Genomic DNA, 21,294 nt, shown 5'->3' with positions numbered 1-21,294 from the left:
GCCCCTCCACCCACAATGCCCCGCCCATCCCCTCCCCTCCTTCAGCGCCAGGGGTCTCCTTCACCTGCAGGAAGTCCACACACAGGAGGCCAAGGCTGCTTAGCCTCCAGCAAAGTGTCCACTGGTCTCAGCAGAGCCACCACATCTAAGATAGCATTTTCTCCACATCAGTAGGCAAATCAGTCTTTTAAAAATTCTGATTAAGCCAGAGGTCAAGTGCCAACAAGGCCAGGCATATCACAGAGATGAGAGAAGAGGCTGGGGGCCTTCAGAAGGGCATGCCCAGCTCTGCAGAGTGCTGGCAGGGACAGCAAGTCAGGAGGCTCCTCCCTTCTCCTTGGCATCAAGGATACCGAGGCTGGCAGATTCCTGGGAGACCTCGACCTGGTTTTACAGAACCTTCCTCAGATAGTCCGTCTAACCCAGCCTTGCCTCTCCTTCGGGGGACAGATCAGAGTAAGAGATGGGCAGCTCTCCCCTTTCCCCAGCTCCCTCCCTGTCTTCTCTCCTGGGCATCTCCCTATAATGAAGTCCTGGCAGGTTCAAACCCATCTTGGCACCTGATTTTCAGGAGACCAGACTACTGTACCTAAAGACCTTCAGTGAATTCCTGCTGACTGGCAGATGGGCTGGGCCTAGGGCAGAGAGAGGAGCACTGAGTTGTGTCTGGGTTGTCACTGGCTGCAACGCCGGAGCCGGGCTGTGTCCCTCGCACGGTCCGTGTCCTGTTTCTCACCTGCCGCCCCTTCCCCCCAGGTCGTGGCTCTCTCCTCCTGGTGCCTGCTGAGGGACTCCATTTACTACACACTGTCCGTGGTCGCGCTCATCGTGGTAAGTGTGTGCCGGGTACCTCGCCTCTTCTCTCCCGATCACCCTTCTCAGCTTGGGGCAACTTGGGACTCCTCCAGGTGGAACAGGCGCATAGAGGCAGCTGCTCTGGTCACCCAGAACCCAGCCCAATGGTTCCGGTGCTCAAAACAGGAGGTGGCTCTGCTCACCTGGCTCCATGAGTGTCCCCTGCTGCTTTCCCGGGATTCTCAGGACCCTTTGCTCTCACCTTCCTCATGGGCTCTGCTATAACTCACTTCAGTGTCCCCGGGTATAGACCTCCCTTCCTCATCCTGCCTGTCCTTCACTCCCTGTGGCCATTCCCGCCTTCATGGGGACACCCCACACTGTGTCCCTAGTGGTGTCTCTACTGGAAAACTTCCTGTCCCAGGTCCAAGTGTCTCTACACGTAGAATGAGTTCCCCAAGGCTGGACCTCCTCCTGTATTCCAGCCCCGCACTCCCATCCTAACCACCTAGCCTGGGAAGGATATTAAACAGGTCTTCCCCCAGTTCCCACCATATGCATTGGCTTCATTGTCCTATGGATTTTCACTTTGTGAAGATCTCCACAGTGTGCCCCCTGTAGCCCATCTTACTTGAGGCTCTTTGCATCTCTGGCCTGAACTGACAGAGCTCATTGCAGAGTAATGTAACAAGTAGCATCACTGTCAGCCACCCCCTACTTACCACCTCCATCAGTCCTCAGAGCCGTGCAGATGCTGTCTCTGCAAAGAACACCTGCAAATGCCAGTCCTTTGTTTAAATGAGCAGTGGCTCCAGGTCTCCTGTGGGGACAAACCCAGGCTGAGCCATCCAGGAATAGAAGGACGGCAAAGCAGAAAGAACGCTGAGGGTGGGAGATCTGACTTCCCGTCCTTCTCTCTCTCGCTCCCATGACCTTAGAGGAATCAGTCTCTCCAGGTCTTAGTTTTCACACCTACCGGACAGGAATAGATCCGCTCAAGGATTTACTTACCTGTTTACAAAGCACTTTACCTGTATAGTATTTCATTGTAAATCTCTATGCAAATAAGGGCTTCCCTGGTGGCTCAGATGGTAAAGAAGCTACCTGCAATGCAGGAGACCGGGGTTCAATCCTTGTGTCGGGAAGATCCCCTAGAGAAGGGAATGGCAACCCACTCCAGTGTTCTTGCCTGGATAATTCCACGGACAGAGGAGACTGGCAGGCTACAGTCCATGGGGTCACAAAGTTGGACACAACTAGTGACCAACATATACACACATGCAAATAAGTCAAAAGTGACATTTAATCCAAGATTTTGCCCAAGGAATCAGGTGGGTACTTCAGTCAATAGCAAATCCTACAGCAAAGATCTTGGTTTACAGCCACAGCCCCCACATTCCAAGGGTGACAGGTGATCAGGAGAATGGAGACCAGCCCCAAGGAGGAGCAGGGTTCAGACGCCCACACTGGGATGAACACACACTCCATCTGTATAATTCCCAGTCAGCAGACTTGAGGACACCCATGAGCTCTGTGTTCTTGTACCTGTGGAAGAGGCTCAATCACCCCAGATCTAGAGGCCTCTGTTCACCCAGCCCAGACTGCTGAAACATGCTTTGCAGGAGCTCTGTCCTGCAGTGTCCCACCTGGTATAGATCACATGTGCTCAGCTCTTCTGCTGTCAAGGTATTTTAGGATGATTTGTGAAAGTCATTTTTTTCAAGAGATGTATTGGGCGGGGGTGGTAATGAAAGCAGTTCTCCACTTTGTTGAATTCTAGAGAGATGCCCACCCACCCCCACTAGAGACAAGGTAATGAGACAGAACAGTGAAGTCCAAGACCCACCCCACCCCTGGAGCAAGGACTCTGTGATGTCCACACCTGTCAGAAGACTTGCAGACTCAGCTTCACTCTGTTTTCACATAGACGCCTCCTGGAACTGTGTGTGAAATAACTTGTCTTCTGTTAAGTGTATCTGGACGTGTTTGAGACAGAACAAATATATCGTCGCTAATGACTTGTGAAGAAGTGAGGCAATTTTGCTTCCTTGGGCTGCGGGTGACGCTCATACGAGCAGGGTCTTTGAGCAAAGCAGTCACCTACTGTGGATGAATCAGACCTGAGCCAGCTGGGCATGGGGCGCTGGCGGCTCTGTGTTCCCTCCGATGGCGACAGTCAATAGCAAGTGATTCTGTGCTGTGACCTAGAGGCTGGACTGGGTATTTACCGAGCCGACGTCGAGCCTATATTTCTATGATCTTGAGAAAAATTACATTTCTCCACTGTTAGGAGGTATGGAAAAGAGAACATCTGAGTCCTGGGGGTTTGGTCCTGGTTCTTTTGACTTAAATGGTGTCTCTCCAAATTCAGCAGCACTGACATGCCCCGCGTGCCTCCCAGAAACATGCAACCCAGAGGTTTTTAATCTGGTAGGGCCTGGGATTGGACCCAGGAAAGTTCAGTTCAATCAAGATCTTCCATCATGATTCTGATGCCAGCAGCGCCCACTGCACTTGCAGAAACTCAATCTCAAAGACAGTCGGATACTATTTCCTCAGACGTTCACCTGCTGTGGGGCAGGTGTCATCTCCAAATACACGTGGAGAGCCGGAAAAAGGAGGCATCGTGGCATCTTGGTGGTCTGGGTTTCTGACAGCTGTTTGTTGTTGGAGACCTTTTCACATGAGACTTTAAAACAGCGTGAGGAGCAAAACAGTCTAATACCCGAAGAGCAGCACTTGGCAAAGGAGGTTTCTCAGTGTCCCCAGACCCCTTCCATGCGCCAGCCCCAGGCTTCTGCTCCACACGCTGTATCTTTCTGTCAAGGTTTCCTAGTCTCCTCCTTCTGTTTCACCTAGTGTCATGGAAACATCGTCACTTTTTTTGCGGGGGGCGGTGGTTCCTTGCATAACACTAAGCTTTTCCACTGGACCCTGCAATGGGCACTGAAAAGTCCTGTACTTAGAAGCTCACCTCTTACCCAGAAAGAATTACCAACCAGCCAAATAATTAAACTCTTTGGGTTTGTTCTTTTTACTCTCTCCCCTTTTTATGGTTCTGAAATATTCAGAAGATGGGCCTCCAAGGTGCCACAATGAAGAGCTCATTCACCTGGAGGGCAAGTCCCAACGAAGAGGGACCAGATGCTGCTTCTAAATTCACTCGCTCAGGCAGAGCAGCCCTGAGGACAATCCGTAAGGGCTGGGGATCTGAAGCACTGGGAAAGTCGACTGCTCTGACAGACTTGGGGCCCCGGGCCAGGGAGAGCTGATAGGGTGCTCCTACCTGGACTGCTTGACAGCTGGCCTGGAGGCTGATGCAGAGGCCGGGCCCCAAAGCAAAAACACAGCAGGGATGTCCTGAAGCCAGCAGAGCTCCAAACAGTTAGCTTAGAGACAAGGGGCTCCGTTCGGTGTCTGGGACGCACTGAGCCTTTGCTCTCTGCTGTTTTCTAGTTTGTTTCTATGCTGCTGATGTTCAAGCCCACCTCCTCTGAAGCATATGGTGTGAGTCCTGCCCTGCCAGGTGCCCCCTTTAGTCCTGGGGACACTCTACAGGGACGCATCGGCCCTGGAGAAGCCGGATGTGGCCCAGGAGGCTCGCCCCATGACTTGGGTCTCTCTCTGCAAGAGAGATGTCACCGTTTAGGTCCTGAGAGAGTCCCGGCTGCTGTCCCATGCCTGACGACACGCCCATCCACCTGAAGGATAGTCCGCAGACCCTCACAGTCCCTCTGGCTGCCTCTCTCTCACAACAAGGACCCACCCCCAACTGACTGTGGGAGTTCTGGCCTCCTTGTCTGCTTTCTCCAAATCCCAGCAGGCCAGATAGTTTCCTTTATTGAAATGTTACTGTAATTTACATAATCATATAATTTACATAAATGCAAATGATTCATTTCATCATCAGTCTAACAGCTGCCCTAAAAGGAATGCTTTATTTTTACCCTTCATCTCTGCTTCAAGATCAGGGATTTTGAGCATCAGGAGAAGGGAAGCTTGGCTAGGGTGGGGGTAGCCCGGGAACGTGGCGAGCCCCATGAGACAGGCTCCAGATAACTTATCGAGGTTCCCAAATCCAGCCTGGGGGGTGCTGCCCTCCTGGAGAAGGGCCAGATGGGCCATTGGCAGTTGGGGGGCCCCAGGGGCAATCTAAGTGCTGGCACAGCAGAAAGAGCTTATCTGAGATAACACTCCCCCCGACTCAATGCAGCCCCCAACTCTGAAGGAGATTCCATGGGGACAAAGAGAGACAGGTGAGCTGACCCAACCACAGCCTGGAGGGCACTGTCCCATATGGCAGCCACGAGGCAGGTGAGCGTTTGGGGTCTTTTTTTTTTTTTTTTCATTTTTATTTTATGCTGGAGTGTAGTTGATTTACAATGTCGTGTCAGTTTCAGGTGTACAGCAAAGTGATTCAGTTATACATATACATGTATCTATTCTTTTTCACATTCTTTTCCCATTGAGCCATTGAGCTTTTGACAGCCAGCTAGTGAGACCATGGAACCGAACCTTATTTCATTAATTTCAGTGCATGTGGCCACGTGTGGCTAGCGCCTGTCATCTGGATAGCATGGATGTAGAGAGCAAACCCTTCCATGGGAAGTATACCCACATTCTCACCCTTTTAACAAGCACAGGCTCCATACTTCACAGGACTGAGTACAGCACTGGGCCTGACGATGAAAGTTCCCTAGTTCAATGCTCATGACCTCTCAAGCTGCTGTGGTAGGAGTCCCATTTTACAGATGGTAACACTGAGGCTCTAGAAATCCAAGAATTTCCCCGAGGTGAGGTAGCTGCCCCTCAGGTCTCCCAGAGCAAGAAAAGAAGATGCACAACTATATCAGCCCAGCAAAGAATTCAGGTTTTTCATCCAACAAAACCTGCCTCATACAGTCTGATTTTACTGCACCTAACATGCATTTACCTCTACAGAAGCGCCCGAAACACCTCTTTACCCAGAGACTGAACGTCAGCCTCCCTCTCCTGGGAGTCTTTCATTAAGATGACTCATCTTCAGTGGTCCAGAAATCATCTCTCTCCCTTCTGTGAGAGGAGGGACACCGGGCACCCACAGGGATGACCGTCCTCTGGCCCCTGGGCTCCGTGGCCTGTCCCCACTGATCCCCTTCCTCTCGCTCCAGTTTGGGGACCCTGAGACCCTCATGCTCACGGTTCCATTTCAGGGCCCAGCAAAGCAGGAATGACTGTGGCAGCCAGAAGACTGTCACAGGGAAGGATGTGGAGAACGTCCAATTTCCTCAAACAAACCAAAGGGCCCCCTGTTCCCCTAATCCCTGCCCAGGCTCTGCTCAAGCCCTGCCTTTACACCAGCTGTCCTTGCCCCCCTCCCTTAGCCCCCGCACCATCAGGTCAGCCCGCTGGAGATCCTCACGTGGCAATTCCTGTTTACTCTTCAAGTGGAAACCATATTCATGCCTCACGGCTGTTTTCCAGTGTTTCCCATCTGACTCCTCTTAGAGGGAATCACCGCAGCCTCAGCTAAGCCACCCACCCACACCCGTGGCCCCAGAGCCTGGGAAGGCAGGCCTCCAAGACGGCACATCTCCTGAGGGCACCTGTAGCTGAGGAGGGAGAATCTGCAGGGAGCAGTTTCCCTTCCCAGCGGGGAGGATGTTCAAGGTTTCAGGCTCTTGAAAGAGAATGATGGTGTTGATTTTCTCCTTTTACTTTCACTGCTTAAAATTCTGATGGTGCCAGTGATTACGATTCCAGCTACAAGGTCTCAGCTTCAGCAAGGCAGCCACCCAGCCATGGTTACCACCTATAACCAGCCAACCCGAGGCCGCCGCACAGTGCAGGGCCAGCCCAGCCTCTCTCTCTGGCCCACTGGCCTGCAACCCCTGGTGGTCCATTCCCTGCAGTCCCATCTCGAGTCTCTGGGATGCTCTGTCATCCAGGGAGTCGCCTGTCTGATGGAAGCCTGTCTCTGGGAAGAATTCTAGACCACACGCCAACACTGAAAAGCTGGTTTCCATGGTAGCCCATCTATTTCCCAGAGGCCTGGAGGAAAAGTGGTTTTTTTTTTTTTCAGATTTACTCCTGTGGATTCCCGTTTAGCTGGTCCCTGGAACACCTGGAAAGCCTAGGGCAAAGCCTGAGGTTGATCTGGAGGAACCACGTGTGGGTCAAAGGGCAGGACCAGCTGTGCAGCAAATCTGGGGCCACATGTTACAGGGGATATCGCGGGCCTGGTTTCAGACAACCAGCAGAGAACAGAAAGCTACTTCCCCAAGTGGTGGTTGTTCAGTTGCTAAGTCATGTCGGATTCTATGTGATCCCATGGACTGCAGCACACCAGCCTGCCTTTCACTATCTCCTGGAGCTTGCTCAGATTCATGTCCACTGAATCAGTGTTGCTGTCTAACCATCTCATCTTCTACTCCCTTCTCCTTTGGCTTTCAATCTTCTCCAGCATCAGGGTCTTTCCCAATGAGTTGGCTCTTCGCATCAGGTGACCTAAGTATTGGAGCTTCAACTTCAGCCTCAGTCCTTCCAATGAATATTCAGTTGATTTCCTTTAGAGTTGACTGGTTTGATCTCCATGCAGTCCAAGGGACTCTCAAGAGTCTTCCTCAGCACAACAATTTGAAACCTTCAGTTCTTCAGCGCTCAGGCTTCCTTACTGTCCAGCTCTCACATCCCTACGTGATTACTAGCAAAATTATAGCTTTGACCATACGGACCTTTGTCGGCAAAGTGATGCCTCTGCTTTTCAACACGCTGTCTAGGTTGGTCACAGCTTTTCTTCCAAGGAGTAAGTCTTTTAATTTCATGGCTGCAAGTCACCGTTGGCAGTAATTTTGGAGCCCAAGAAAATAAATTGTCACTGCTTCCTGAAGACTCCGCTGCAACATCCAGGAAAAAGGGGCAGGTCAGCAGGTCAGCTCCAGGTCAGCTCCATCCGCACCCTGGTAGGGCCAGTGATCGCATGCAAGTGTAAATGAGGGACCCACCCGTCAGCATCCCAGAGCCCTAGGAAGGAGCTGCCTCCCGAACGTGACCGAGGTGGGCTGGCCACAGGCGTCCGCGGAAGGCTGTCTGTCCACAGGCGCTTGCCCTCTGCCCAGAAGATGTCCGGGAGCCCAGAAGGGGAATAGTCCTCCGTCATCACATCCTCCCCTCCGGGGCCGCGCGGCCAGGCGCGGGGCTGGACCGTGAGCGCCACCTAGTGGGAGCCGGCTGGAACTGGGGGCGCGTTTCCATTTCAGAAGAGGAGAGTGAATTCAGATTTTCTTCTTCCTTGGTCTACCCGTCCAGGCGGGGGTGGGGGAAGTCGTTTTGTCATCTTTTACTCACGGTTCAGTTCAGTTCAGTCGCTCAGTCGTCTCCGACTCTTTGCGACCCCATGAATCGCAGCATGCCAGGCCTCCCTGTCCATCACCAACTCCCGGAGTTCACTCAAACTCACGTCCGTCGAGTCGGTGATGCCACCCAGCCATCTCATCCTCTGTCGTCCCCTTCTCCTGGCCCCAATCCCTCCCAGCATCAGAGTCTTTCCAAGTGAGTCAATTCTTCGCATGAGGTGGCCAAAGTACTGGAGCTTCAGCTTTACTCACAGAGGCCATGAAAATACAGAGGGATATGCAACACTTGTCTTAGAAGAATTAAGTGAAATAAAATCTCTAAGGAATAAGAAATCCACTCCGTCCAGCCATAAGCAGCACCCAGTGAGAAACACTGTCCTTGGCATTGGAAGTTTTGAGACAGGCTGGCTCCATGCTCCCTCGGGATGCCCTGGAGATGTGCTGCCTCCAAGGACCTTTCCGTGAACAGGGCAGATGTCCTGTGTGGGCGAGCATCAGTCAACCCGCCTCCTCCAGGCGCCGCCAGGCTCCACAGGCAGGTCTTCCTCTCCACAAACAAGCCTCTTTCCATTCAGATGCTCTCAAAGGCCGGATTGCTAGCCCCTTGTAGCCATTGTATTGTTCTTTTGGGAGGCCCCCTGGTGTTTCCACCCAATCCTTTTGAGGAAGGGAGATCAAACCCAGACTGTGTTCTCAAGTGGGCCACAGGCTGGCTTAGTCCTTGGGGCTCTTAGGGTCAGGCAGCAGCACCATTGCCTCTGTGGTCTGGAAATTTCTGCTTCTCTCTCCCTCCACACCATTTGCCTCCAAGGGTGGGACGCCCCACTATTTCTCTGACATTGTGTTCCCTGTAAATTCTGCTCTCACTTTGGATTCCTTTGCACAGTTAAGCCCATTCTGGTTTTTTTCACTGCTATGATCATTAAGATAGTAAGCCCATTCTGGTTTTTCTGACTGCTATGATCATTAGGATAATAGCTAAAAAACATATAGAGCCCTACCCCCATCTGTCATATGTCACAAAATAAGGCTTCCTTAGAGCTGCTTTCATATTACTGAGTGTCGACTGCCCTCCCCAGAGACAGACATTAAATTGGTCATCTAATCAACTCTTCACCAGTATCTTGTGCTCTCTTAAGTAGCTACAAATTGATTGCTCTATCCTGTTGCCCAAGACTGATATTGAATTAACTTCAATTAATAGAAAACATTTTCCAACTTCAATCATTGGTTCCGTTCCATGATTTCTTGGATTTTTTGAAAGCTAGTGATTATATAAAAGCGACTGGAATGGATTCTGTACCATCCAACCTGGGTCATAGGGCAGTTTCCTTGACTTCTTTTTTCCTGTCCTGGTTTGACATCTTCATCCAAATGCCAGCCTGTTGGATGCAATAATGACAGATGACAAAAGGACAAAACCTGATGGAATCAATGTCTTTTTCAGTGTCTTGTTGGGAACAGTGAGTTACCAAGAAAGGTGGCCACTTTCTCCTCATCCTTCTCTCTACTCCTTCGGGGTGACTGGAGGGAGGTCCTCTCATGAGCCTTTGAGCTGCACCTGCTAGGCTTTGAGGTTGTCTGTGTCTCTCACAACTGGTGGTGGTTATCATCGCCAGCGACTGCATGATGCCAGTGTTAGCCAAGTTAACCATCTCAGTGCCATGATCACCCTCTGTACTGGATGCTTCTGCCTCAGAGACTCCAGTGGGCCCCCGCCCGATGGAAAGCCACTCAGAGATGCTCGAGCCCAAATCAGTCATGTCCTGAGTGTAGGCAAAGAAAGCTTCCTGCTGGAATGAAACAGAGGGTATTCATTTGGTTTCAACACCACGCCATCTGGGCAAATAGGGTGCCATGGAAGGAACACGAAATTAAGAGCCAGGGCTGGGTTCTAGGATCAACTCTCCAGCTAAGTGAGCAACCTCAGGAAACAATGCATGTTCTGTAGCCACGTTCCCTGTGTAAATCAATGAGCCAAGCTTAGACCACTTTCCCCCCCAAAATGAGACGCGATTTTAGATGCTATTAATATACGGACCAGGGCTTAAATAAATTCAGTCCTGTTATGTATTTCCTTTGGGTCCTAACTGATGAAGGAGGTCTTCTGTGCGGCCCTGTGTGTTCTCCACTGCCTCTGACCCTGATAAGCTCCCTTCACATATGGCAGGCCCGTGGCTCAGGGCGTGGGCAGCTAACCATCTACCCAGGGTCTTCACTGTCCTCACTGCATGCATTTTTATTCTCTCTCTACACACGGTGTTGATTCTCCACTTCCAGTTGTGATGCAGAATTTTCTTTGAAAATACATTCTTTTGAGGAAATGAAAGAGTAGGTTGACTGATTGGAAAATACTGAGTCCCTAGACACCCAAGTGCTTACATAAGAGCTTGAAGGCACTGTACAAGGTACAGAGACATGCAGACAGCTTCCAGGCGGCCCACAAGTGGCTAATGTTTGGACACCCCCACCAAGCTCTGCGTTGCCTTCCAGATCCAAAATTCTACAGATAACAAGGTTGGGCTTCCCTCTCACTCCACCCTCGGACAGAAAATGGGCTGATGCCCTGTTCTCGGAACCAGGCCCACCCCAGTCTGCCAGCAGACCTCCCTCCGCTGACACTGACCAGGGACTCAACCAGCAGAGAGGGGAGTGCCCACAGACGCTTCAGACTCCAAACCAGCCCTGGTTCCCAACAGCCAGCCCCGAGGGCAGATAACCTGCAGTGATAAGGCATGTGTGTACATGTATGTGTGTGTCTAATCTTCTCTTTTTTTAATCTTCTTTTTCACAGTTCATTTATGATGAACAAGTTTCCTGGTAAGTACCTCTCTTCCCCTTCCAAGTTCCCCTTGCTGTGTTGCAGAGATAGTATCTTAAAGACCAGAGTCCGGGTTTAAGAAAGAAAGGGAAATGTCAGGGCAGCTTGGAACAGCTAGCACTTCTTGGGAACCCTGTGTCCATCTCAACAAACAAACCAGCTTTAACGGAGCAGAGGTTGTTTCCCTTGGGCTGGGCTAGTGCACTTCCTTTGGAGACAGATCTTTCATCCAGATTAGATGGTATCTAATTTAACTGTCCTTTTCTGCAGTCAGCCATGGGCAAGGCCATGGACAAGATTTGATGAACTTTTCCAGTTGTTCAGACCACATTGCCATATTCCGAATACCATGTATATCACAGGAGCCAGAAGTGGAGGCACTTCCATGATCTTTAACCTATTAAAGTTCTGCCTAACAGTCAAGATAAACTTGGAGCTCTGAAAAATCAGTGATTTCCTGATAGATTAAAAATATTGCCCAAATTAAATATGTGGGAACATTTGCATTTGGGTCAATGTCCAAATTGCCTTTTTTAAGATGAGTTCTGAGCATGTCAGCTGTGTTTATAATGGAAACAGAAATTGTGTTGTGCATTCTTGTCCCCTTTTTCAAATATTTGATCTGTGGAAGCAGAGTGATATGAAAATACAGCTACTTTTTCTGAGATAACATCTCAGGCAGTTGTGATGCTGCAGGTAGGCGACTTGCATGGTATTATTTAAAGCTAAGAATGAGGTAGCAAAAAAGTACAAATAATAGGTTCCTACTATACAGCACAGGGAACTAATATATTCAGTATCCTGTAGTAAACCATATGGAAAAGAATATGCAAATAATAATAATAGATTATATCATTTTTAAATAAAAATAAAGATGTACAGAGCCCAGCTATCTTCATTTTCAGCAAAATGAGTGCCAGCCCTTTGCAGGAGCAACACGTCTGTTGTCTAGGTTGTCACTGTGATTTCAGAATTAAAGGTGTCGGGGGACATATCACATTGACCAGAAATGTTACATGCTCTTCAGGGTATTAAGGTATTCTACCACTCTCTCTCCTCTGCCCAAGAGGGCGAGGGGGAGACAGCTGGGAGAGCTTGCTCTAAGACACATGGTCTGTATACTGACCCGTAAGAAATAGGAAGGAAGTCTTCTTTGAATAACAGTGATCAATGGGCTGAAAGGGACCAAGGTGCCTGGGAGAATCTCAGCTCAGAGGCCAGGGAGAACCTCCTCGTGGGATCCACCTGGACCTGGTTACCATATGCAATGGTGATATTGTCCCCACATGTCCTTGGAGATTCAGTGCAGCACAAGAAAACTTGCAGAAGCATTGCCACCTGAACTCATCGCACGGTTAACACAACCAGCACTCTCTCTGGGCAAACAGCAGGTGCCTAAGCGTTGCTCAGTGTTGCTGCTCTTGGCTAACCATGCTGCCATAAGGACAACGAGTTATGATCGCAGTTGACCTCAGAAATCTTTCTGCTGTGTTTGTGCAGAAAACCTGAAGCAAGGAGATTCACAGGTGGTTTCCCATCTGTTGGTCTTAGAAGGAGCCCCCTCTCATCTCCCTGGCCTTGTTCGTGAAAACCGCATAGGAGGAAGTGAGAGCAGGTTCCTGGCAAGTCTGTGTCAGTCCTAAGCCTCTTTCAGGAGACTTTAGGTGGTTTGGACCCCTCTTCTTCTTTCAGTAGCATCACCAGCACTGTGTCTATAATAGCCTCATACAGTATGTGCAGAATCATTCTTGCCCCATGGGTGGTGGCCCATGACGAGGCCTGACTCACCGTAACTCACAGCCCATCTCCTCGTCGGCTGACTGTCTGCTTCTTTCCAACACTGCATTCTTATAAAACAGCACTGCGGCAGGAACGTGTGCATCCTTTTCATGTTCGACCACATATTTCTCCAGGATCAGTTTCTAGGCATGGAACTTGGAAAAGCACAGGAAAGCTATAACCTGAAATTCCTCCATAGACCATCCCTCATAAACCTTTTCTTGAAGCAAAAATGATGCTCTCAATTAACTAGTTAAATTCTACACCTGAAGAGGAACCTAGAAATCAGGTTCCTTGTTTTCTAACTGGAAGATACTAAAATAAAGAAACTAGAGGAAGCGTTCAAAATATCAAAAGTTCAAGGTACATTCCGGAGGTTTCATTATTTTTCCCTTGACAATTCTCCCACTTATTCATTCTTATCCTTTCTGACAGCACCTTCCCTGACCCGGCTGTGTCTGTCTGTCTGTCTTCTCCCTCCCTCCCCTCTCTCCTTCTCTGTCTCCATCTCCCACTGTATCTACTGTACCTAATAGGCCTTACTCCAATGTAGCTAACAGTCCCTTGGTTGCTCCTGTCAATTCCTCCAGGTTGCTGTTTGTATCTGAATTATTTTAGTGAATGATTAAGCTGTGGTCAGAATTAATACATGGAGTCTTATATTCAGCAATATGACAGAAGTCTTGCTGAGTTCAAAGCACTCTTTGGAGTGAGCAAATAACAGAGAAGAGAAAGCGTTCTCCTTTTAAGTGGAGGAAGGAAGAAATCCTCGAAAGCCGGGTGCTGCCTGGGACATGTGTATAGATCAGGGGCTGTGTGTGCTTTCATGCCTACCTCATCCTTACCGTGCTTGCCAGGTTTAGTTGTTCGCATCACACGGGCATCTAGGGAGTCTGGGGTGTGGCTCGTGTGTCTTGGTGGCCTCCGTTAACTACCCATTCTTGGCTCGTCCACAGGTGGGAGTCTTTGGTCCTCGTGCTGATGTATCTCATCTACATTGTCATCATGAAGTAAGTAAGATCCCTTCTCAGTTTCTCTCCCCAGACTCTTTCCTGCACTCAACGTTATGTGATGAGGTGGACAGAGGGGCATTGTCCTTGCCCCTCTTCAGGACCTGGCAGCCTGGTTTTTGGCTGTTTCTTTGTTCGCTTTCATAATAAGAAAGGTGGCAAAACTTCCCATATAGGCTTCTCCTTAGGACTGTTCCAGTGTCCCCATACCCAGGAGCTGGCTTCCCATGGAGCAGGTGATTCAAGAGAGGGCAGGAAGGACCCAGCAACAACCTTCTATGATCCAGCCTCACAAGTCCCTTCTGCCATGTTCTATTTGTTATAAAAGAGTCAGTCTGTTCTTCACTCCTTGCCTTTCCAAGAGAGGAGAGTCAATTACCTGTGGACATGTTTTAGACCGCCAGATCATGCATTCTTTTTCCCCATGGAGTCTGGGCAGATTACCACCTGTATCAGGAGTGACGTTGCTGATGCTTCCCATGCTCTAATGTAAGATGTAAGCACTGTGGTCAGAAACCTGCTGGGTCTTCTTTTTGACAAGGACCGTTGAGATGAGGAGCTTGTAAACAGTGCAGAGATACTCTGTGCTGCAGCCACCTGTCTCCACGGAAGCAATTGCATTTGCTTTGAGTTAGCCCATCCTCTCCCCCAGCGCATGTGACTGCAGGAGTGACCGCCCCCTCTAGGGGGAGGACAGGAGACCACTGCCAGTTCAGTTCAGTCGCTCAGTCATGTCCGACTCTCTGCGACCCCATGGACTGCAGCCCGCCAGGCCTCCCTGTCCATCACCAACTCCCAGAGCTTGCTCAAACTCATGTCCATCGAGTTGGTTATGTCATCCAACCATCCCATCCTCTGTCGTCTCCTTCTCCTCCCGCCTTCAATCTTTCCCAGCATCAGGGTCTTTTCAAATGAGTCAGTTCTTTGAATCAGGTGGCCAGAGTATTGGAGTTTCAGCTTCAGCATCAGTCCTTCCAATGAACATTCAGGACTGATTTCCTTTAGGATTGACTGGTTGGATCTCCTTGCAGTCCAAGGGACTCTCAAGACTTTCCTCCAACACCACAATTCAAAAGCATCAATTCTTCGGTGCTCAGCTTTCTTTATAGTCCAACTCTCACATCATACATGACTACTGGGAAAATCATAACTTTGACTAGACGGACCTTTGTTGGCAAAAGTTCCTTTTGTCTGACTGCTGCCAGAAATCATTGATGTGGATGCATCCGGCAGCAGTCTGCCACTGACACGTCAAGTTTTCTTTGCTGTTGAGGCCCAACAAAAATTAATTCTGGTGGCTGAGAACCCTGTTGGGAGAAATCAGTGTGGCCGTTGGCCAATGTCACAGGAATAGTGAAGGTCGGAGCCGGCTTGACCAATGGCCGGGGTAGGCTGTGAGCCATCTGCCACCATTCCACCCAATATGATGCCCAGTTTTCACCTCAGGAACTGTCCATGTTCAGCGTGGGCCCAGCATCTGGATCTTGTGACTAAACAAGACTATTTTGAGACTAGAACCTCACCCAAAGTTATCCTGGTGTGGAATTACAGTAAGGTGACACCATACTGACATCACAGTAAGGTGACAAAACCAGGTGCTTTTCCCACAAATCACACATCCCAGTACATCAGCTCCCATAAAAAAGCCGATTTGGCCCAAAGGCTTTCCATAGTTTCTAGACTCCAAGGAAATGCCTTTAAAGACAGGAGTAGCCAACTTATTTCTCTTTCTCTCAAAGAGCAAAACTATCAGGGAATCCATGCCACCGTCAGGAAGCCTCAACAATACATGTCTTCTTTCACATTTTTTTTTAAACATTTGATGCTTTGAGATCTCAGTGAGTCAAGAGCTCTCATCTCCCCTTTTGAAAAGTGGATTCATCAATTATTCCAGAAGAACTGACTGTCTGCTATAAGCCGAACATGGATCTTGGGTTTTTAAATCTGAATTTAGATGAAAGCATGTCCCATACTGAATTCACTAAGGGCTGTACAGAATAAAGAGGCCTTCAGAAAGTTATTTTTATCTAAAGGAAGGAAGATTGAAAAATCTTGCGAGCATGCACTCCATAACCACCACACCCCTCTACTGAGCCATCGTAACGTCTGTGAGTTGCAGGCAGGGCATGTGGACATGAAGAAAACACACTGAACAATTTCCCTACCCCAAGCCAAGTCCAATGTGAAAGCTAATGAGGTGTGTTTCTGCTGATGCATCAGCATTACCAACTTCCCAGCTGTTCAGACCAGCAGTACACAAATAAAGTGGGGAAAGGCAGCTACTGCGCTCGTGAAATTTTCTGCATAAATTCTGGTCCCAAGTTCTAAATTGAAATCTCTGCTCTTTTGCCATCCCCGTCAGTAATCAGAGGCTTTAATCATTGGGTTTTATAAAATCTGATTTATAAAATTGCATGCTTCACAATAAAGTAGCTTCGGGGTGCAAGCACAAAATTTAAAACATTCAATTAAAAATATAAAACAGCAGCAGCCGTTGAAAACATCCTGTATTAGAATTGTCAGCTGCCTCCTGGATGAATGGCTTTAAAATGACTTTTAAACATTCTGTCTGAAGGTCAAAAAGCAATTCTGGTTTGGCCCAACAGGTAGAAATCTTAAGGGAGCCTGAAGCATACCTGACCTTGGTGAGGATTGATTTCTGTCCTTCTGGGTCATTTCACTGGGATTTGGTCCCCAGATGAGGCAGTGTGGGCTTGTCATTAAGATCAAGTGCCTCCCTTGCAGCCCTGGCTGCAGAACTGAGCCAGGTGGTTCCAGCATTTTGAATCTCAGTTTTTGCTTCTAGGAACAGAAGGAATGATGCTTCCTACCTGAAAGGCTGTTTGTAAGAATGGGGTGTGATAGAATAGTTAACTTAATTAACTGATATCCAGTTCCACGAAAGTGCTCATAATGACGCAATGCATAGTATTAGCATCCTATTATCCAAATCCAAATAAGTAAGCAACACACAGTTGTGAGCTTTTAAAGCAAACCCCCTGGAGAGTCAGTATTTCTGGGGGGAAAAGTGGATTCTAAGTCAAGATGACAGAAACAGTGCCTCTCCCTGGAGCTCCTCCAGGAGGGTGAGGAGACCCTGCCATGAAAAACGTTGACCTGCAGAGCAGCCAGCAGAATAGCATGATGCACCCCATGTGCTTCCCCCGAGTCCCCCCACTATTGACTCGCACCCACACTGCCAGCTGTGTCCCTCCCTCCCCATGATCTGAATCCCCAGCTTGCCTGCTAAGTCCCTTCAGTCATGTCAAACTCTTAGTGACCCTATGCACGGTAGCCCACCAGGTTCCTCTGTCCATGGGTTCTCCAGGAAGGAATACTAGAGTGGATTGCCAGGCCCTCCTCCAGGGGACCTTCCCAACCCAGGGATTGAAGCCACATCTCTTATGTCTCCTGCACTGGTAGGCAGGTTCTTTACCACTAGCACCACCTGGGAAGCCCCGTAAAGTCCCGGACATCATACCAGTTCATCTACCCAAACGTCAGTACTTGCCTCTAAAAAGACCATTTTTAACCCAGTCACACTATCATGATCATACCTAAAATGAATGCTAATTCTTTAATATGATTCAGTATCCAATGTTCAAATTCTCAACAGTCTCATAAATATCATTTTTTACAGTTCCTTCAGTCTCATAAATGTCATGAATAGTTTAAAAAGCAGAATCCAAATAAATTCCACTCATCACTTTTGGTCGCTCCATATTCTAGATCTCTTTGAGTTTATAAATTCCCCCTCTTTTTTTCCTTGCAATTTATTCTTGAATGAAATCTGATTGATGGCTCTACAGAGTTTCCCACAATTTGGACGTTGTTGATTACATATGCGGGGTAGTGTGACCTGTTCCTCCAGCCCCTGTGTCCCCTCCCTGTCAGTCATTGATCCCATTCAGGTTAGACTGTCCAGAGTGGTGGAGATTCACACCAACAGACGCCTGGATCTCTCTGTTATCTTGGCAGCTGCTGATCCTCAATATCTGGCTCCATCATTTCATCATGTTGCAGAATAGTCATGTTCTCATTCTATTCCTTGCAAGCCCTGAGATTATAAACCCTGAGAGTGGACCTGCTCACTGCCCTTTCCATGGCTGCCACCGTCCCTCTAAACTAGCTTTCTCTTCTCCCTCAGGCCTGTAGGAAGCACCTCAGGCTCCCAGGGTGAACAGAAAGGGGCCCAGCCCCCAGCCATAGAGGATCCCCCACCTATATCTCCATGGCAGGCCCACCACCCAGAACTGCACTAAAAACAGATACAAGATGCAGTGGGAAGGGACCCCCGAGGGGCCTCATGTCTGTAGCAGGAAAAGGGGTGAAGAAGAGGCAGGAGAACACAGCTTGAGTGGCATGTGAGCTGGATTTAGAGTCTAATGCTTGGGTGCCATTCTGTGGGAGGCCAGAGACCAAGCTGGTGGGACCCCTCAGTGGGTTGTCCCATGGTCAGTGAGCCATCAGGACCTTTAAGTCTCCTAGTGGAAAAAGCAGCAGGGGCCACAGTGCCCTGGAGACGCTGCCCGGTGGCTGTCTTTGCCTCTGAGTTTCCTAGGATTCCTCCATGGGAGTCTTCTAATACCAATGATAAAGGGACCAGGACAGTACCTGCCAGAGCATCCCAGGAACTTGACTAAGCAGCCTTCCTTCCAACACACATGGGAGAAACTCGCACAGTGTTTTGATTCTTTCCCTTAGTCACTCTGAAGAAACATAGCCCAGAATTTTTGTCATAAAGCCAAGAGCCCCACAGACCTGGAATTACGGCACAGCAGTGACAGACTTTCCCAGGATCCCAGCTTGTGACCTCGGGAAACCAAAGGCAGACAGAGACTTTGACAGCCAGCCCACCTGTGCACATGGGCTGTGATGCTAGCGGCACAGACGGCCGTGACACCTTGACCTTCCTCCACCTGCATGGCCCTGACAGCAAAGGCCCTGGGGACATGGCCCAGAAGAGGGAGTCTTTGCTCATCCCTCTGAGTCTCATCGCAGCCCTTCCATGCATAGACCACGAGTTGTTGTTCAGTAGCTCAGTCATGTCTCACTCTGTGACCCCATAGACTGTAGGACGCCAGGCTTTCCTGTCCATCTCCATCTCCCAGAGCTTGCTCAAACTCACGTCCATTGAGTCGGTGATGCCATCCAACCATCTCATCCTCTGTCATTCCCTTCTCTTCCCGCCTTCAATCTTTTCCAGCATCAGGGTCTTTTCCAATGAGTCAGCTCTTCACATCAGGTGGTCAAAGTATTGGAGCTTCAGCTTCAGCATCAGTCCTTCCAATGAATATTCAGGACTGATTTGCTTTAGGATGGACTGGTTGGATCTCTTTTCTGTCCAAGGGACTCTCAAGAGTCTTCCCAAACACCACAGTTCAAAAGCATCAATTTCTTCAGTGCTCACTTTCTTTATGGACCAACTCTTACATCCATACATAGATCATGAGTAAGGGAACTCAATCCCAGAGCTCCCCCACTGACATGAAAGACTGCAGAGAAAAGCAGTGTGTCCCTATTTATCTGTCTGAAATTGGTTTTATTTACATTTACCATATATCAAGTTGGGGAAATGGGCTGAATATTCTGGGGAAAACAGGATGATAAAATAGTAACCATATTAACCTGAGGCACGGGGTCCCTCACCCGTGTCCAGGCTGAGGGAGCTTTGGGGAGCCAGGAGCCCAGGAGGAAGGAACCGCAGTGCTGATGGGCTCTTTCTGCTCCCGGCCATGTCCAGATACAATGCCTGCATACACCAGTGCTTCGAGAGGAGAACCAAGGGGGCTGGAAACATGGTCAACGGCTTGGCCAACAACGCCGAAATGGACGACAGCGGCAACTGCGACGCAACCGTGGTGCTACTCAAGAGAGGTAACCCTGGGGCCATGCCCCCACTGCGGGGCTGCAACAGGTGCCACCAGCCCCCACAAGGCGTGCCTGCCCCGGGGAGCACCACCCCACTCCCTCCCATTGGCTGCATCCGGGAACAGGCTGCTCCTGGTGATGGGCAGCTTCTGGAAGCTGGTGGAAGTTCTTAGACCAAACGTGCTGAGGTTGATAACAGAGAATGGTATGATAACAGAGGATGGTAAAGGAGATGCCAGGGGTGTCAAGGTGCTGACTGTCTCCCATTCTGGCTGTGTGACCTTGGAGCAAGTTACTTAACCTCTCTGAGCCTCAATTTTCTCTTCTGTAAAATGAAGATAATGTGTGTAACAAGTTAAGGAGATAAAGTATATAAAATATTCCATTAATGATAGTTGTTATTCGTGTATATTTATATCTGAATTCACTTTCAGGCTATATTACCTCAGTTTCCCACCTGCAAAATAACATAGAAAAGAAAGTGAAAGTGTTAGTCACTCAGTCGTGTCTGACTCTTTGTGACCCCATGGACTGTAGCCCGCCAGCCTCCTCTGTCCATGAAATTCTCTGGGCAAGGATACTGGAGTGGGTTGCCACGCCTTCTTCCAGGGGATCTTCTTGACCCAGAGATCAAACCTGGGTCTCCTGCATTGCAGGCAGATTCTTTACCATCTGAGACACCAAGGAAGCCCTAAACGTGTGAAAGTGTTAGTCACTCAATCATTCCCCCAAATTCTGATATTCAGTAGATGCTTAGTAAGCAGTTGCTATTCAGAGAAATAATACAATGCTCTTAATAATATTCTTTATTAGAGGAACATGGAAAATTATCATTTACTTTTGCCTACAATGTGTTTCATTTTTCATTTAACTTTTTTTTTAACTTTCCTATTAAAATGTGTGGGTTTATTTCTTCTCAGTCCCATTTCCTTCCTTTTCAGGGAAGGGAAAAAAAAAAGAAAAAGAAAAATCTATAGGTTATTTCCAAGTACATATCTCAGTTTGAAATCTGTGGGTAATTATTAGAATTTGAAAATCAATTATTTGATGTAGTTTTCTCACTAATTATACTATACTAATTTCTCACTAATTATATCCATGTTTAATGAAAGACTTTGAGTATTCAGCGCTATCCCACATAAGGATTTCATTTCGTTTCTTCTCTGCAGGGTAGTTTATAACAATAAAAGGAATACTCTTAGAGAACCAAAGAGAGCTACCTATTATTAGTCAGTGTTTCCAGAGATCATTTCATGGTTTAGTGGCCTGGAGAACAGGAGTGAGGTTGTGACCCGTGAGCTGCGTCCTCACATTGCAATATCCACGCAGAAGAGCTTGGGCCGTGGAGGAAGTATTCTTCAGGCCTGCTAGCAGATCATGTCACAGGATTTTCCCTAAGCGCCCTCTGGACTCGAGCCTCTATAAGCTGGCCAGCTGCCCGTGCCCCCCTCCCTGGTCAGCCCTGCATCCCCCACCATGGCCTCTGCTTAGACTAGCATCAACCCTGCAGCTTTTAACAGCCCACTATGAACACTCTCGGAGAAGGCAATGACACCCCACTCCAGTACTCTTGCCTGGAAAATCCCATGGATGGAGGAGCCTGGTAGGCTGCAGTCCATGGGGTCGCTAAGAGTTGGACTGAGCGACTTCACTTTCAATTTTCACTTTCATGCATTGGAGAAGG

At 48.8% G+C, this 21,294-nt stretch overlaps 1 protein-coding gene across 1 annotated transcript in view; it reads left to right on the top strand.

Moving 5' to 3' along the window:
• The window catches only part of SLC24A3 (solute carrier family 24 member 3), a 161,392-nt gene that overhangs the window by 115,119 nt on the left and 24,979 nt on the right, over positions 1-21,294 (top strand). The window contains exons 6-9 of the mRNA XM_040247322.1: positions 757-831; positions 10,924-10,949; positions 13,686-13,739; positions 19,483-19,616. Coding sequence (XP_040103256.1) covers positions 757-831; positions 10,924-10,949; positions 13,686-13,739; positions 19,483-19,616 — 289 coding nt within the window. The remainder of the gene's footprint in view (positions 1-756; positions 832-10,923; positions 10,950-13,685; positions 13,740-19,482; positions 19,617-21,294) is intronic.

Source organism: Oryx dammah, unplaced genomic scaffold, assembly GCF_014754425.2.
Source record: "Oryx dammah isolate SB20612 unplaced genomic scaffold, SCBI_Odam_1.1 HiC_scaffold_10, whole genome shotgun sequence".
NCBI lineage: Eukaryota > Metazoa > Chordata > Mammalia > Artiodactyla > Bovidae > Oryx > Oryx dammah.
The sequence above is the reverse complement of the archived record's forward strand: the minus strand, read 5'-3'. Positions and strand labels throughout refer to the sequence as shown.